The 19,401-nt window shown below is 42.0% G+C and overlaps 1 protein-coding gene across 1 annotated transcript in view; it reads right to left on the reverse strand.

The window, feature by feature from the left end:
• The window catches only part of LOC100013894 (zinc finger protein OZF-like), a 159,906-nt gene that overhangs the window by 41,547 nt on the left and 98,958 nt on the right, over positions 1-19,401 (reverse strand). Inside the window, exons 2-4 of the mRNA XM_056796938.1 lie at positions 15,699-15,855; positions 15,363-15,489; positions 14,259-14,327 (exon numbers count right to left, since the gene is read on the reverse strand). Of these exons, the coding sequence (XP_056652916.1) occupies positions 14,259-14,327; positions 15,363-15,489; positions 15,699-15,746 (244 nt within the window). The 5' untranslated portion in view covers positions 15,747-15,855. The remainder of the gene's footprint in view (positions 1-14,258; positions 14,328-15,362; positions 15,490-15,698; positions 15,856-19,401) is intronic.

Consider the following 19,401-nt stretch of genomic DNA (forward strand, 5'->3'; position numbering starts at 1 on the left):
GAGAGGGGAAGAAAGGGGGAGAGAGACAGAGACAGAGAGACTGAGACAGAGAGACAGAGAGACAGAGAGAGCGCACACCATAGGAGAGTGAGGCTCCCTTGCTGGCAAACTCAATAAACCCCAAGTCAAGTCTGATCCCCTGGTGCCTCGTTATTCCTGTGTCCCAGCTGAAATGGATAAGCCACCACAGATCCCTCATCTTGTGTTCAGGCAAAATAGGCTTTGCTCCCTTCAAGTTCATTCCACTGATCCCCCAGATAAGATGTTTAAACTGTAGGGCTGACACTGGCTAGCACCCACAAAATTGGGCCTTTGTCCAAATAGCTCTTATACTCAGGATAATTTGGATTGGGGTTTCCTGAGAAGGGGAGTGGGGTCTTTTGATTTGGCTAAATTAGTTAATCTCTGAGGGAAAGGATTAAATGCAAATATTCCCAGGACATGGATTCCTATTTCTCCATGGAGGCCACTAAGAAAAATATTCATTCACTTGTCAGTTCATGGAAAGAAGATAGAAGCAAACTGACAGAATGTAATAAAATGCTACAATCTGAGCCTCCACAAACTTCATGCTCCAACCCCTTTGTCCCATATTCCTAAATCTCCCAGGAGCACTAGGAACTGCGACCACCAGCAGCCATTCTTGAGGATCTAGCAGACCTCTGCAGGCCAGTCTTTTCAGGCCCTTCCCAAGGAAAAATGGAGAGATTCTTTCATTCCCTTCCTTTGTAACCCTGGCCAAATTAAAGATTCTAGAGATAATGACAGATTTTTTAAAAAAGAAAGGAAATGTGTTCCCCTGGTTTGTAGAAATGGGGGAGCAGCTAGGCGATACAGGAGAGAGAAAGTGCTAGACCTGGAGTCAGGAAAACCTGAGTTCAAATCCAGCCTCAAACATTTACTAGCTGTGTAACCCTGAACAAGTTACTTTAAGCCCTTCTGCCTCAGTTTCCTCATGTATAAAATGAGCTGCAGAAGGAAATGGCAAACCACTCCAGTATCTCTGCCAAGAAAAAGTCCCCAAACGTAGTCATGAAGGGTCAGATATGGTTGAAACAATTAAACAACAGGACATTTATGGCATTATAAATTAATTAAGAACAAAATTTTGAATGATCTTTAATGTAAATTTCCACATTAAAGGTTTTTGTAACTGCTAAAAACATGTTGGTAGATTTTTGGAAATTTACAGGTAGAATTAAGGTCCAGAACAAACGGTTCTCTCTCTGTTTCTCTCTCAACTGTGAAACTGAATATTGATCATTGATTAGTGATTTATAATTAAGTTTGTTAATTATAAGAGTACCCATCATAATCAAGCTTTATCATTGTAACCAAACTCTACAACTTTCAAGCTTAGAATTTACTGTGCAGGACTTTCGGGTAATCATGGCTGCAATCTAGACGCCACACCCTTCCTCTCCCCGGCACCGAACGAAATAGACTACATCAAAGGAGCATAAACATCACCTTTGGCGGAACAGGACTCCCCAGTATCCCAAAGAGGTGAAGGTACGTGGGGCTTGAACATTTCCACACTATAATAAGAAGGAGGAAAGCTTGCACAGAAACGTGAACTGAGCCGCCCTTCCCCCACCCCACCTCCCCCACCAAACCAGAGTGAGCTACCTGAGCCCTCACCGGGACAGCAAGTGAGTGGGGAACGTCTCTGTCTGGGGGGGGGGGGCATCCAGGGTCCTTGGGATCTGGAGACTGCCAGGAAAAAACGTCTCAGGGCGGTTTCACTGGAGAACCCGGCGCTGAGCACTGGGGTCAGCAGAGCTGTACTCGAGGCAGCTGCGCTGAACATCGCCGCTGAGCTAAACACCAGGGGCTGACCACGCGCTGATTATCTGGGCGGAGCTGAACACCTGGGCAGTGTGGCTGTGATCAGGGACCCAGCGCTCTAAGAAACCTCGGAGGCTGGGAAGAACTAGTCTGAAGCAACCTAAATTCACAGAAAAACCGCCCATATAACCCAGACCACAGACCAAAAAGGAAAGGGGAATAAAACCACCAAAGAGATGGTGCACATGGCCCAAAATCAAGCCTCCAGGAAGAAAGGGAAAAAAGTGACTATTGAAAACTTTTATGGTGGAAGTACTCAAGGAAAAGAGGAGAATGAGGAGGAAATCCAAAAAAAAATCAGAACATGCCTCCCAAAATGAAAACTATCAACAAGCTCTGGAAGATCTCAAACTGGAACTTATCCAAAAGATGGAAACCTGGAAAGAAAAATGGGTGAAAGAGATCAGCAGTCTGAGAGATAAGACTGCTCAACTGGAAAAAGAGCTCGAAGCATCCAATAGAAGGGAAGACTAAGCTGAAAAGCAAAACCAGTCCCTAACAACCAGAATCAAGCAACTCGAAGAAAGTGAGATGATAAAACAGCAAGAATCAATAAAGCAAACCCAAAAAAATAATGAATTAGAAGAAAACATAAAATATCTCACTGAGAAGGTCACCGATCTGGAAAACAGAGGGAGAAGAGAAAACCTCCAAATTATCGGTCTCCCAGAAAAACCAGAGATAAACAATAAACTCGATATTATTCTACAGAAGATTATAAAAGAAAATTGCCCCCACGTTCTGGAGCAAGGGGGCAAAATAGAAATAGAAAGGATTCATAGATCACCCTCTATACTAAATCCCCAAAAGACAACCCCCGGGAATGTAATCGCCAAATTCAAGAGCTTCCAAGAAAAGGAGAAAATTCTACAAGAAGCCAAGAAGAGGAGCTTCAGATATAAGGGGGCTCCCATAAGCATCACACAGGACTTAGCGGCTAACACACTAAGAGACCGCAAAGCATGGAACACGATATTTAGAAAAGCAAGAGAGCTGGGTCTCCAACCAAGAATCAACTACCCAGCAAAACTGACTATATACTTCCAGGGAAAGTATGGGCATTCAACAAAATAGAAGATTTCCAAGCATTTGCTAAGAAAAGACCAGAACTTATTGGAAAATTTGATATCCAAGCACAGAAAGCAAGAGAAACATGGAAAGGTAAATATGAAAGAAAGGGAAAAGGAGATAAATCTTATCTTTTTCTTTAAGTCAAACTCTCTTCTATAAGGACTACATTTACATCAAATTATATATATTAATATGTGGGGAAAATGTTTTGTGTAACTCTCATAAATTGTAGCATCATAAGAGTAGTTAGAAGAAACATGCATAGGGAAAGATTGGGGCATTAAGAAGATTTGGGGAAAGTGGGGGCAAAGAAAGGAAAAGGGAGGGGGGAACCATCGATAATACTAAGATTAACTTCAAGAAATTGGGGGGGGAACTTAACAGAATAATCTTTCCCATATAAAGATATACATGGGAAGGGGAGGGGAAGAACTCTCATATGAGGAGAGGAAGAGAGCGTGAAGTGGATTACTTAAACCTTATTCTCAGTGAAATCAAATCTGAGAGGGAAGAACATCTAGATCCAGTGGGATCCTGAATTCTATCTCATCCATTAGGGCAAGAAAGAAAGTAAAATTAAGGAGGGGGAGGGGGGAGGGAGTATAAAAAGGGAGGGAAGGAGAGGGGGGAGGGGAAGGGAACATAAAAAGGGAGGGGCTAGAAAGGGAAGCATCTCAAGGGAGGGGACTAGGGGGACTGACCTAAAGTAAATCACTGGTTCAAAAGGAAATAGCTAAAGAAGAAAGGTCAGAACTAGGGGAAGATATCAAAATGCCAGTGAATCCACAAATGACAATCATAACTTTGAACGTGAATGGGATGAACTCACTCATAAAACTTAGACAAATAGCAGAGTGGATTAGAACCCAAAACCCTACCATATGTTGTCTTCAAGAAACACACATGAGACGGGTTGACACTCACAAGGTTAGAATTAAAGGTTGGAGTAAGACCTTTTGGGCCTCAACTGAGAGAAAGAAGGCAGGAGTTGCAATCATGATATCTGACAAAGCCAAAGCAAAAATAGATCTGATCAAAAGGGATAGGGAAGGTAAATACATTCTGTTAAAAGGGAGTATAGACAATGAGGAAATATCACTAATCAACATGTATGCACCAAATGGTATAGCATCCAAATTTTTAATAGAGAAACTAGGAGAATTGAAGGAGGAAATAGACAGTAAAACCATATTAGTGGGAGACTTGAACCAACCACTATCAAATTTAGATAAATCAAACCAAAAAATAAACAAGAAAGAGGTAAAAAAGGTGAATGAAATCTTAGAAAAAATAGAGTTAATAGACATATGGAGAAAAATAAATAGGGACAAAAAGGAATACACCTTCTTTTCAGCACCACATGGCACATTCACAAAAATAGATCATACACTAGGTCACAGAAACATGGCACTCAAATGCAGAAAAGCAGAAATAATAAATGCAGCCTTTTCAGATCACAAGGCAATAAAAATATTGATCGGCAAGGGTACATGGAGAGCCAAATCAAAAATTAATTGGAAATTAAATAATATGATACTCCAAAATCAGATAGTTAGAGAAGAAATTATAGAAACAATTAATAATTTCATTGAAGAAAATGACAACAGCAAAACATCCTTTCAAACCTTATGGGATGCAGCCAAGGCAGTACTTAGAGGAAAATTCATATCCCTGAGTGCATATATTAACAAATTAGAGAGGACAGAGATCAAGGAATTGGAAATGCAAATCAAAAAACTTGAGAACAAACAAATTAAAAACCCCCAGAAGAAAACCAAACTAGAGATCCTAAAAATTAAGGGAGAAATTAATAAAATTGAAAGTGACAGAACTATTGAGCTAATAAACAAGACTAGAAGCTGGTACTTTGAAAAAACAGACAAAATAGACAAAGTACTGGTTAATCTAATTAAAAAAAGGAAAGAAGAAAGGCAAATTAACAGCATCAAGGATGAAAAGGGGGATCTCACCTCCAATGAAGAGGAAATTAAGGCAATCATTAAAAACTACTTTGCCCAACTATATGGCAATAAATATACCAACCTAGGTGATATGGATGAATATTTACAAAAATATAAATTGCCTAGACTAACAGAAGAAGAAATAGTTTTCTTAAATGATCCCATATCAGAAAAAGAAATCCAACAGGCCATCAAAAAACTTCCTAAGAAAAAATCCCCAAGGCCTGATGGATTCACTAGTGAATTCTATCAAACATTCAAAGAACAACTAACCCCAATAATATACAAACTATTTGATATAATAAGCAAAGAGGGAGTTCTTCCAAATTCCTTTTATGACACAAACATGGTTCTGATCCCAAAGCCAGGCAGGCCAAAAACAGAGAAAGAAAACTATAGACCAATCTCCCTAATGAATATAGATGCAAAAATCTTAAATAGGATACTAGCAAAAAGACTCCAGCAAGTGATCAGAAGGGTCATCCACCATGATCAAGTAGGATTTATACCAGGGATGCAGGACTGGTTCAATATTAGGAAAACCATCCACATAATTGACCACATCAACAAGCAAACCAACAAGAACCACATGATTATCCCAATAGATGCAGAAAAAGCCTTTGATAAAATACAACACCCATTCCTACTAAAAACACTAGAAAGCATAGGAATAAAAGGGTCATTCCTAAAAATAATAAACAGTATATATCTAAAACCATCAACTAATATCATCTGTAATGGGGATAAACTAGATGCATTCCCAATAAGATCAGGAGTGAAACAAGGATGCCCATTATCACCTCTACTATTTGACATTGTACTAGAAACACTAGCAGTAGCAATTAGAGAAGATAAAGGAATTGAAGGCATCAAAATAGGCAAGGAGGAGACCAAATTACCGCTCTTTGCAGATGACATGATGGTCTTCTTAAAGAATCCTAGAGATTCAACCAAAAAGCTAATTGAAATAATCAACAACTTTAGCAAAGTTGCAGGATACAAAATAAATCCATATAAGTCATCAGCATTTCTATATAATTCCAACACAGCTCAGCAGCAAGAACTAGAAAGAGAAATCCCATTCAAAATTACCTTAGACAAAATAAAATACTTAGGAATCTATCTCCCGAGACAAACACAGGATCTATATGAACACAACTACAAAACACTTTCCACACAACTAAAACTAGACTTGAACAATTGGAAGCACATTAACTGCTCATGGGTAGGACGAGCCAATATAATAAAAATGACCATCCTACCCAAACTCATCTATCTATTTAGTGCCATACCCATGGAACTTCCAAAAATTTATTTTACTGATTTAGAAAAAACCATAACAAAGTTCATTTGGAAGAACAAAAGATCAAGGATATCCAGGGAAATAATGAAAAAAAAATACAAAGGAAGGGGGTCTTGCAGTCCCAGATCTCAGACTATATTATAAAGCAGCGGTCATCGAAACAATTTGGTACTGGCTAAGAGACAGAAAGGAGGATCAGTGGAATAGACTGGGGGCAAGCAACCTCAGCAAGACAGTATATGACAAACCCAAAGATCCCAGCTTTTGGGACAAAAATCCACTATTTCATAAAAACTGCTGGGAAAATTGGAGGACAGTGTGGGAAAGGTTAGGTTTAGATCAACACCTCACACCTTACACCAAGATAAATTCAAAATGGGTGAATGACTTGAACATAAAGAAGGAAACTATAAGAAAATTAGGCAAACACAGAATAGTATACATGTCAGACCTTTGGGAAGGGAAAGACTTCAAAACCAAGCAAGAATTAGAAAGAGTTACAAAATGCAAAATAAATAATCTGGATTACATCAAATTAAAAAGGTTTTGTACAAACAAAACCAATGTAACCAAAATCAGAAGGGTAGCAACAAATTGGGAAACAATCTTCATAAAAACCTCTGACAAAGGTTTAATTACTCAAATTTATAAAGAACTAAATCAATTGTACAAAAAATCAAGCCATTCTCCAATTGACAAATGGGCAAGGGACAGGAACAGGCAGTTCGCAGCCAAAGAAATCAAAACTATTAATAAGCACATGAAAAAGTGCTCTACATCTCTTATAATCAGAGAGATGCAAATCAAAACAACTCTGAGGTATCACCTCACACCTAGCAGATTGGCTAACATGACAGCTATGGAAAGTAATGAATGCTGGAGGGGATGTGGCAAAGTGGTGACATTAATTCATTGCTGGTGGAGTTGTGAATTGATCCAACCATTCTGGAGGGCAATTTGGAACTATGCCCAAAGGGCAATAAAAGACTGTCTGCCCTTTGATCCAGCTATAGCACTGCTGGGTTTGTACCCCAAAGAGATAATAAGGAAAAAGACTTGTACAAGAATATTCATAGCTGCACTCTTTGTGGTGGCCAAAAATTGGAAAACAAGGGGATGCCCGTCAATTGGGGAATGGCTGAACAAATTGTGGTATATGTTGGTGATGGAATACTATTGTGCTCAAAGGAATAATAAAGTGGAGGAATTCCATGGAGACTGGAACAACCTCCAGGAAGTGATGCAGAGCGAAAGGAGCAGAACCAGGAAATCATTATACACAGAGACTGATACACTGTGGTACAATAGAAGGTGATGGACTTCTCCATTAATGTCAATGCAATGTCCCTGAACAACCTGCAGGGATCTAAAAAATACTATCCACAAGCAGAGGATAAACTGTGGGAGTAAAAACACTGAGGATAAGCAACTGCTTGACTACAGGGGTTGAGGGGATATGACTGAGGAGAGACTCTAAATGAACACTCTAATGCAAATTCCAACAACAGGGAAATGGGTTTGAGTCAAGAACACATGTGATACCCAGTGGAATCGTGCGTTGGCTATAGGAGAGGGAAAGGTGGTGGGAGGGGGGGGAAGGGGAGGGGAGGAAAAGAAAATGATCTTTGTTTCCAGTGAATAATGTATGGAAATGACCAAATAAAATAATGTTTAAAATAAAAAAAAAAAGAATTTACTGTGCAGGAAAGGCTAATGTCCAACCCTTAAAAAGTCAGCAATGCAAGAAGCCAGTTGAGGGAGATAAGAAAGACGGATGAAGGATGATTCAATCTGGTCACAAGATGTTTTTCTACTATGGATTCCTCTGGTACTAGGAATGGTAGATGAATTTGTAATACTCATGGCCACGATGCATCTGTTAACCTACTGTAAGTTTAAGTCCCTTGAATTATACCCTCCTTAATTTAAAAAAAAAGGCTCTTTGTGCCTTCCTTGGATCCCTGACTACTCTGTGGTTGTCAAACTTTTGAAATTCCTAACCTCCAAGGGCATGTGTGGCCATATGTGTACCCCACGCCCCTTGTAAGAATATGACCTATGGCCCCAGGTTAGTGGGGAGATCTATGGATCCAGAGGTATTTCATTTTGAGAATTATTCTGTTTTATTCACATATGTATGTCTGGGAGGCATTGGGGGATTGGTTTTTATAAGAGGATGTTGGTCTAATTTGGGTTTTCCAGGTACCATGATGGCTGAAGACTCATGGTGGTCAGGTAGTCAGAGTAAGAACTAATTACAATCATAGTTTGGGGAAGGAGGTACTCTCCCACTAGTGTTTGCAATATAAGTAACCCCAAAAAGGACAAACTTTGGTACTTTACTGTTCTAAGAAATCACTGGGCCCCCCCATTCGGTGATACATATATCCCCAACCCAAAACTAGGTGAAAGACTTATTGTACCAGATCACTCTTGAGCCCCAGCATGAGGGACAGTAGCCAATCAACTTTTGCCTCATTCTCCTACCCAGTTCCTCACTCCCTAACACCTATATAAACCATATATACTATTCAGTCGGTCTTTGCCTCTTTCGGTCAGATCCCCTGATGCTAAATCAAAAAATTCCTAGTTGGTACAAATTCTGTTTCTCAATTTTTTGTGCCTGTTCCTAATAGCAATACTAGTGTGTATTAAGTGATACATAAATGTTGGCTAGATTCATGTTATTATTATTACTATTATTATATTTTTAAAATGATGTGTAGAGAAAGTACAACATAAAATTTTCACAACTATTTTAGTTACCAATTTGTAATTATACATTTAGTTTGCAAAATTAAGAGAATAATTTTTTATATTTTATCCTGTTAGCTTGTAATGTAAAATTTGTCCCTCAAAGTTCCAAATTAGTATTATCAACTTCACTATCCTAAGTACTTAATGTATAAATTTAGAAGAATATTCTGAGTCTTAGATTAAGTGACCAGTGAGGATAATAACACAATTTTTGTGGAGATTTTTCAAATGGACTTAAAGAACAAAAAGTTTTCAAAGACATTGCTCTGGCATCATGGGTTATTCACTGCATTGTTCAATGTTGTTCCAGTATAAACTATTTCCTGTTTCTTCTCACAGCTCTCTAATCAGTTCAGAGAACTCTTCCCTGGTTTCTCTGAAACCATGTCTTTCACCATTTTTTAGGAAACAACAGGGTTCTATGAAATTGTTAGACCATTTCTTCCTCAGTCATTTGCCAATATATGAGCAACAACTTTCTTTTTTTTTTAACAAGAGCATCTATAACTTTGGGTTATGTCAATATGCTTTTTTAAATTCCTTAATGATCACTTCATAGTTTTATTTAGTTATCACTGAATCAAAGGAAATACAGCTGAATGACTTTGGGGGCAAAACTCCAAACTACATAATAGAATGACATCTATATTTTAATGCTGTGTGAATCTGTATATAAAAGGTATTTCTTATACACATGTCGGGTTTTCCTTTCTAATGTGTTCTGCTATCTCTTTCATTTCTGAGGGGGAATTTATCCCATTTACATTTATTTATGACAATTAATAATCTTTTCTCCATTCTATGCCCTCATCATCATTCCTCTTTGCCTCTGCTTCCATGTTTAGAAGGAAAAAGGTGAGTAAGGGAATGGGATTGCCCCTCATCACCACAATTGAAATGGCACAAACACCATCCCTCACTAGACTTTGTCTTCCTTCCATCCTAGTCTCTGACAACCAGTTGTAACGCTATTTGAAGGGTGTCCTATCTTTTTATCTTTCCTATTGAATGAATCCTCTAAAGTAGAAATTTATTTTTCATCAGGAGGCAACGAGGTAGTCTGATGAGTAGAACAATGGGCCAGGAAATGGTCGACTTAAGTTCAAATTCAGCCTGTAATCTACTAGCTGTGAGACCCTGGGAAAATGACAGGACTCCTCTGGCTCCATTTATCTGTCCAATGAGGATAATAATAGCACCTACTTGCCAGGTAGTTGTGAGCAATAAATGAGAGAATATCTGTAAAGCTCTTGGCACACAGTAGGCCCATAAAGTTGTTGGCTATTACCATTGTCAACGTGACTTTGATTCTTTCCACCTCCACTCTTCTCTCCTTCATGAACCACCATATTCTCCTCTCTTCTTTTCGTATATGCGCTTGTTGACCCAACGTTTTTCTGTACCAAACCCTTCTCCTTTGCCCAGATTAGCTAAGAGGCATGATCTATTGATTATTCTCAAACCAGTTCTATGGCTGTATACTAGATTTTGAGCTTCCTGAGGGCAGGAATTGTCTTTCTGCCTCGGCATCCCTTGGGTTTAGCACCGGGCCTCATATGTGATGGGTATTTACTCATCAATGCTTACTGACTGATGGGTGGAATGGACCCAGAGCTGTTATTATTCCTGGATTCTGATCATTCTCCAAGTGGTCACTCTATGTGCTCTTTAACCCTGTTTCTGCCCGTCACTTTTTTGTAACTTATCACCTGTGACCACTTCTACTCATGAGGCGACGACAGGAGGCCCAATGCAGCAGGTAATGACGGCATGTAGACGCCTGGAGGGTCTCTTCCTAGGAGATCCCTGGAAGTCTCTTCCCCCCACCTCCCTGATGTCAGGGTAGTGGTTATCCACATCTGGTCATCTACATTTAGACGAGGATTCTCTAATGATTGATCAAAGATTAGTCACAGAAATCAGAAAAAAAAAGGTGAAGGTTGATGAGTTACGCCTGAATTATTTCCAAGTAAGGCAGTGACCTTCGCTCCTCATCACCCGCTAAGGAAGGAGGCAGAGAAAATCACCAAGCCAGGCTGCCCAGGTCCCCTACAAATTTAGGTTGCATACTCTAGCTGGCCCTCACTACAGCGAGGCAATACTTAACTCTCTAACTGACTTTATCCCCCTCATCATGGAGCTCTTCCAATCTTTTCATGATGCCTTCTCAACCTTTCCCTATCATTTGCTCCCTCCTAAACTCTCTAATTGGAACTTGGCCTCACATTTCACTGAAAAAAATGGGACAATTCGCTACATATCTTACCTCCTCGTTTCACCTCCATTGGGTGCCTTCTTTCCTTCTTTGTCCCAGTCACACATGAAGAAGGCACCTTCTTGCTTTGTAAAAGTAAACCTTGTCAAGAGTAGCCAAATGGTTTACTGGCCTGAGAGTCAGGCCTAAAGATGGAAAGTCCTGGATTCAAATGTAGCCTCAGACCCTTCCTAGCTGTGTGACCCTGGGCAAGTCACTTAACCTCCACTTAACCTAGCCCTTACCACTCTTCTGCCCTGGGATGTCAATACTTTGTGATGATTCTAAATGGAAGATAAGAATTTTTTTTTAATTTAAAAAGTAAACCTGCTTATTTATATAATTGATCCCACTCTATTCCATTTTCTCTCCCAGCATAACCCCTCCTTGATCATCCCCATTTTTCCACTAATTCTGAGTCATACTCTATCTACTGGATCCTTTCCTAGCTCTACCAACATATCAGGATGTCTCCTAATCCAAAATAATTCAATTGATCCCTTCTCCCAAAGATACGATGCCCCGTGTATTCCAACGCTTTCAAGGTAAACAGCTAGATGGCCATGTACACTTGGTGTCACCGCTTCCTTTCTTCTTCGTTTCTTTAAAACTCTCTTCAACTGAAACGCTCTCTCCAAGGTGCCCAGGACCTCCAAATGACTAAGAGTAAGGTTTTCTTTTCTCAATCTCATTCTTCTTGATCTTTCTATAACCTGTGATATTGTCAATCATCCGCTCTCTTCTCTTGCCTCTAAATTTTGGGGACATTACTCTTTCCTGTTCTTTCTCAAAACAAAACTAAACTTATCTTTCCACCAATACGCCCCTCTTCTTGCTTTCCTATTCCCATTCAGAGCACAACCCTCCCAATCACACAGGCTCATGTTGTAGGTACCATTATTTCTAATAAATTCCCCGCCTTTAAACTCAAACTGCTGCCAAGTACCATTGTATTCACCTTTGTAACATCTCTAGGGCCAGCTAGGTGGTCCAGTGAATACAGTGCTGGCCCGGAAGTTAGGAGTCCCCGAGTTCAAATCAGATACTAGCTGTATGATCATGGGCAAGTCACTTAACACTTTTTGCCTCAGTTTCTCATCTATAAAATACACTGGAGAAGGAAATTACAAAACACTTCGGTATCCTTGCCAAGAAAACCCTAAGTAGAATCATGAAGGGCTGCCTGTAAATAATCAACACGCCCACCTGTAATCTCTCAAATTCATCTCTTTCTCTCCCAACACTGTGTCGTTCATGGTTTAGGGCCCAATAACGTCAAACCTGAAGTATTGCAAGGATCCCTTCATTGCTCTCATTCCCTCAAGTCTATCCCCACACTCCATTCAATCCTCCAACTAGCTATTGCATTTACTCCCTATTCAAAAACAAAATAAAACAAACAAACAAAAAAAGAAACCAGAAAACCCACCTCTAGTGGCTTCCTATGTAACCTTCTGTTGGGCTTCAAAGCCCTTCATCACCTTCTGTCTTTCCAGTCTTTCTCCTTACTCCCATTCCACAAACGCTTTAATCCAGGGGGTACAGATCTCCTTTGTTTCTATGAATAAGACCCTCTACATCCCAATTCCGTGAGTTTTCCCTGGCTAGCCAGCAGGTCTACGATGCTCCCCTGAAGTACAATAAAAAAAAAAACCTACCACTAGAATAAGGGTTTTTTCAGTTCTTCTTAACCTCAATACCTGCCTACCTTTTCTGGACTAACTCTATTTTATCCTGCCTATAAGACGTTTTCAATAGTTGTGTCCACATTGTCTTTCCCACAAGTCTAGAAACTCCTTAAAAGCAAGGGATGCCCCCTCCATTTCTTTATATTCCCATGCTTAACACAGGGTCTGGCACATAATCAGTACTTAAATGTTTGTTGACTTAAGTAAGGTTTAAGAAGGAGGTCGTATTAGACAGCCTCGTCCCTTGGGAGATAGTTGTGGGAGAGTTCTTTGTCCCAAAGTTCCCAACAAAACTTTTTATAGGGTCAGTGATTATCAGTAGGAGGAAACTAAAAGGCCATGGAGTCTAACTTTCCTTGAGAAATTATTCAACCTCTACCCTTTCTGAGTAGAGCCCTGCCCACCCTAAGACAACAAATTTACCTGTATGCTTATTTCTCACCCGTATTATCCAGTTTAATGTGATTCCAAAGAGGAAGTGAATATTTCTTTTGTCTTTACAGACAATATTCTCTAGTTAGTTAAGGATAGTCAACTAATCCTAGCATATAGTATAATTAGGAGTAATTAAATTAGATTAACTATTCTTTTTTGCATTCACTTTAAACTTATAAATGTTTTCTTATATTAGATTTTAAACTTGTCAGAAAATGTACTTACTGACCAAAAAATGTCCTAACTACAAGACTTCCACCCATGCAGTCTGATGAGTGTCACCATGGGCAAGGAAGACCTCTGGGCCTCTACCCGGGGGTCATCTGAGTGCTGCAGGGCAGAGATGTCCTAATGGGAGCAGAAAGTTCCTCCAAAATGAAGTTATTCAAGCACTTGGGCAGGATTCTGCATGTCCTGAACTTAACATCAAGGGAACAATTGTAAGCCCAATACACAACAATTGGGGTGCAAATCTATCAGTCCATTACCCTGAGATTTTGCAGCCCTTAATCCCAATATGACTATGAGACCACAATGAGATTTTGTACTTTGTGCTGCAGTATGTAGACTGTCTAGGACTTAAGGGTTATAACACTGGCATTCTGGAACACCAAGGAGTTTCGGATCATGGGGAAGATCTAGGATTCTATCTGTTGAAGGGGGACAGGTCCTTTTAATAAATAGCTATTGACTTGGAGTTCTGTCTCCCTTGTTTTAGTGCAGATTAGACAAATTTTTGGCATGACACTCCTCATTTCTCACAGATGAGGAAACTGAGGCTCAGAGGTTCAGTGACTTGCCCAGGATCTCACTGCTAAATTTCTGAAAAAAGAATAACAAGTCAGGTTTTCCTGCCTTCAAGTCTAGCACTCTCTTCATTGCAAGATAAAATAAGCTTCTTGTGATAATAGTTCATATACATCAGCTTTCATCTCTCTTACCTGGGTATGAGTTTTTCAGCTCTTCTTGATCAAAAGGGGAGATCCGATACTCTCTGGGTACTGGAAGCCCTGGACATGGGGAATAAATTACAGATGAAGATGGAGAGAAACTTAGAATGTTGTCCTCAACAGGAAAAGGGAGAATGCAAGCAAAGACCACAAGCGGGTTCTAAGAATACTCAAGGACGGTTTCCAGAGTCTTTCTTGCTAGGAGCTTTGGAGATGGGAGGACAATCACATCAAACAATCTATTTGGAATCAGAAAATCCCAATTTTTCTCTATTTCCTTCATGTAAAGAGGGATGCATTCCATAACTTCCATTTTTGAAGAATTTGAGGCAGTGGTTAGTGCCGAGGAGGTGACAATGGACCTGGAGTCAGGAAGACCTGAGTTCAAATCTGGATTCAGACACTTACTTGTTGGGTGCCCATGGGCAAGTCACTTAATCTCTGTGTTTGATTTCCTCAACTATAAATTGGGGATAATAGCACTGAAACCAAAACGATGGTTGTGAGGACCAAGTGAGATAACGTACATAAAGAAAGTGCTTTGCGCACGGCCAGGCTCATCGTAGCTGTACATAAATATTTATTGCCTTTCCGTTCTCTCCCTGTATCTGGATTAGAATTGGGGGATGCACGGAGGAAGATTGAGAGCAGGGAGCTACAAATCTGTCCTAAGTAGCAAAAAGAACATTCCAAAGACAAACCTTCCCAAAGAGGGAGAGTGGCCTTGGGAGGAAGAGGCTTGCCTTCATTACCCGTCTTCAAGGAAAAGCTGTGGTATCAGCTTTTAGACTGGCCCTCCGGTAGAGGCTAGACTTGACAGTGCCCGAGATTCCTTCTACGTCACAGACTTGGTGCCACGGGTTAGAACCCTGACCTGAAGCTTCTTGGAATCCAAAGCAAACCATGCCAGGAGCAACAAAGGAAGCCCCGGCACACGAAGCAAACCGGACAGCCAGGGGCCCGGCCCTCCCGGACTCAGGAGACCAGCGCTTTGGCCTCCCTAAGAACTGATAAACACCTAAAACGACACACTAGGGAGGGAAGGAAGACTGGCCTCCTGGTGCTGGGTTCAGGCACCGGGGAAGGTGGCCTTACCTATGGAGAGCAGGTTCTGGGCATTCTCCAGCATGACGTTCTTATGCAGCTCCTTCTGGTCGCTGTCCAGCAGATCCCATTCCTCCACGGTGAAGTCCACGGTCACATCTTTGAACGTCACGAACGCCTGAAACCCCAAAAGTCACAGGACGTAGAGTTGAAACACACATCGTGAACCATCACGGCCACGACAAGCCCAGTGCAATTGTGAGAAAAGCACTTCACAGTTTATATGGTAATTACTGCATCCCATTTGTATGCCGTTTATAAGGAATGATCCGCGGCTGAGACTGCCAGCTCCACAGACAAGCCTCTTTGGGGACCGCCCGCACTCACCTTGGGTGGGAGTCTGCAGCTGCCAGGGGCCGTTCTCGCAGGCTCCATGCTCCCTTCCTGGGCCAGGCCGCGGTCCTCAGCAGATCGGGATGGGGAGGCAGAAGGATCCCAGAGAGGACGACTTTCCTTTCTCTTCCGGGATGACCCGGAGGCTGACCTACAAGAGTTTACAGATGGTAAGGACCCATGGGAGTTACAATGGCTCTGGTCCTGCCTTGGGCAAGGACCAATCGGGGAGGGAAGCGGTTGGTTCTGGTTTGGAAACAAATGTCCCGAACGGGAGAACTCTTTCCCAACCTCCCTCTTCTGTACCTCTCCTCTCCCCCATCCTCCTACCCAAGAAGCAGGTGGGGCTTGGGATCCCATACAGGGTAAGGCCAGTGGAGCCTCAATGATCCCTGAATCACAGCTGCCTCCAGCTGGGACTCTCCCCTCCCCCAGGAGCACACACACAGAATCCAGACAGCAGACCCACTGCTTGAACTAGAAGAAAGGGAAGCTAGAGGGGATGGGGTCACCTGGGAATGACCTGAGACCAGGAGAAAAAATCCAGGCTGGCATTCAGCCCTCTAGCAGGGGCCTGAGGCCTCAGAAAGAAGTGGGACGCAGGAGGGCCAGAAGGGTTCTGCAGGGCAGCAGAGACCGGGACATCAGGGCGACCGTGTCCTTCAGCACAATGGGAGCTGGGGAGGTCTTCCAGGACACCCTGTGGAGCTTAAGCTTTGGGGCTAATAACTTGAACCCCTCAAGGGAAACAGGAGACAGGGAGCCAAGTGCCTGGGGTTTTACGGGGAGTCAGACCAAGAACATCGAGCCTGCATGAATCCTAGATGGTTCTTGAGGGCAGAAAGGCAACATCCCCAGATCCTCATAGGAGGTTAAGGCTAGAGGCAGGGATGTCTGAATAAGACCCAGAGGCAGGGAGACAGGACACCTGGATCCTAATTGGGAGGGTAAAGGTAGGACTCCCAGGTCATGGTAGGGAGATAGGGAGACAGGACACCTGGGTCCTGATGGGGAGGCTGAATGCAGGGCTCCTGGGTCCCTATACGGAAAAATTGGGGAAAATGTGACCCAAAAGTAGAACTGGGGAGGATACTCCCAGACATCTGGAATAAGAGTCAGGGGTAGGGTGTCTATCCAGGAGTCAGACCTGTGAGGAAGTGCTTCTGCCAGTCCTAGAGAACGAGATCCAATGAAAAGAGCAGAGCAAAAGGGCCATGAGGGACCATGGGGAAACATATAAAGGAAGGGGTACTATAGTTGGAATGTTGCTGTGCTGGGGGCTTAGGGTACAGATTGGCATTCGCCATCTAGGCAGAGGAGGAAAAACACTTTTGATCTCGGTTCTTCTTGATGGAATTAGAGGCAAGGGAAAGATGTGGGGTGACAAATGACTTCAAAACAGGAGTGGGCAGATCAAACTGGGGTGAAGAAATGTCCTGAGTGAAGAGTGAGGTGACTAGTGATGCCCAAGAGGTGGATCCCAGTGAGGAGCACAGAGATGCAGGGAGCCCAGGGATTCTTTGCCTCTAGCAGGTACCCCCAAGTCCTTTCCTAGCACCTTCCTGGGTGACTTCAGGCCCCAATGCTTGACTGAAATTATTTCCACCAAGGCCACCCTGACCCCCCTTTTCACAAAACTTTAAGAGACAGATACACTGTGGTACAATCGAACATAATGGACTTCTCTACTAGCAGCAATGCAATGATCCAAAACAATTCTGAGGGACTTATCAGAAAGATGCTATGCACATTCAGAGAAAGAACCGTGGGAGCGGAAACACAGAAGAAAAATAACTGCTTGATCACATGGTCGATGGGGATATACCTGGGGATGTAGACGCTAAACAATCACTATTGCAAATATTAATAATATGGAAATAGGTTTTGGTCAATGATCTATGTAAAACCCAGGGGAATTGCTCGCTGGCTATGGGACAGGGGAGGGGAGGGAAAGAACATGAATCATGTAACCATGGAAAAATATTCTAAATTAATTAAGTAAATAAAATTTTAAAAAGATGTCCCAGAGATAAAGGAAGACAGAGATTAGGGGTGAGTGGTGTAAACCTTAAAATTCCTTAGACTTATAAATGTTGGAAATTTCACCATTGGGAAATTTTATACTTGGAAAATTTCTTACTGATAGTCTATTGGAATGTGAACCCCATTGGCATGGGAGGTTCCTCCTCCTCCCTTCTTAAGATTACTTTAGGACAGAAACCTTTTGCTGAACAATGGAAAGGACTTTGACCTATGCTTAAGCATAGAACAGGAATTTCTTTGAGTCATGATTGATTTTAGAATTGATACAATGGAGATACTTGGAATCAATCTCCACCCTACTCAGTCCTAACAGGATTAAGGAAGGGCTGCAGCATAGATCAAAATTTAATTATTCCAATCTCTACCCTACTCAGGGTAACAGGATTTAGGAAGGGCTGTAGCAAAGGATCAAAGATTTAATTATTTGAAAATATGACCTTCAACAGACATGTGCAAAGCCAGAGACCTCTGGGCGGTCCTGGGTTAAGCTAGAGCCTCCATTGGCACAGGGAAATTGATGGACAGTGATTGGTAGATGTGAGAACTGAGGGGAGGGAACTTGGATGGTTTCCTTAAAGATAGAGGGGTCTGAAGACTCAGGGAGTTGAGGAGTTGGTCGGAGTGGTTGGAGTGTGCTCTGAGAAGCTTGCTCTGAAGGAAGCTGAAGGTGGGGGCCTCTGAGACTGTTTCTCCATTTTGGTCACGTGAGTAATAGGGACTGATCTCTTTTCTTTGCCCCAGCTATCTAAGGGCTTGGGCCTTTTGGCCCAGCCTAAACAGAGGGGTTATTTAAGCCCTATTCCCTTCTCTCCCCTTTCTCTCTCCCTCTATCTCTCTATCTCTAATTCCTTTCTTCCTCCTGTTTGTAATTAAACTCCATAAAAGGTTGACGGCTGACTTAAGTTTTCATTTAGGAATTACATAGCTGAATTCCTTGGTGACCTTAAATTAATATATATCAGTCTTTTAAAAGTGATTTCCTTGTCACAGTGGTCTGAGGGGTGGGAGGTGGGAAATGTTAGAACAATGGCCAGAGTGCAGCATCTTGGAGATCAGATTGTGGAGATCCTCCTCCATCATAAGAGCACCATCACAAGAGCAGGGTCTCTGAGTAAGAGCTAGTGAGAGGCAAGTCTGAGGCAGGAGTCCTCAAAGATCCACGTCTTGCCCCTAGAATGTCATTTAGACTACAGGGAGGCCTTCCAATCTCCCTGATTTCTTGGATCAGACCTACCAGGGACTGGTATGCCCAGCACTGTGTGTCTAGGAGATGGAGAGTAACCTCGGCTCCAGGAGGGTAGCTGGAAGGAGGCTTCTATGGCATAGCTCACCTAGAAAGGGGAGCCCCCATGGGAACAGGAAGAGAAGGAAGAGGCCTCAGGCAGGCATCCTTCTCTTCCAAGGTTCCCCCATAGCCCAGGGCCCCACCCCACCCAGGCTGTAAAGATCCAAAGGCACTCAGAGCCAGGACCTCAGGACCTTTCCATCCACCCCCCTACCCTCCCAGACCTGTCCCTAAGAATGCAGAAAATAAATGCATCAAATTAACCATATCACTTCAACAAGTTCTTGTCAACAACAACAACATTCAACAAGTGATTATGTGCTAGGTACTGTGTTAAGTTCTAAGCATGTAAAGAAAGGTAAATTCTTG

This window comes from Monodelphis domestica, chromosome 4 (genome assembly GCF_027887165.1).
Source record: "Monodelphis domestica isolate mMonDom1 chromosome 4, mMonDom1.pri, whole genome shotgun sequence".
Lineage (NCBI taxonomy): Eukaryota > Metazoa > Chordata > Mammalia > Didelphimorphia > Didelphidae > Monodelphis > Monodelphis domestica.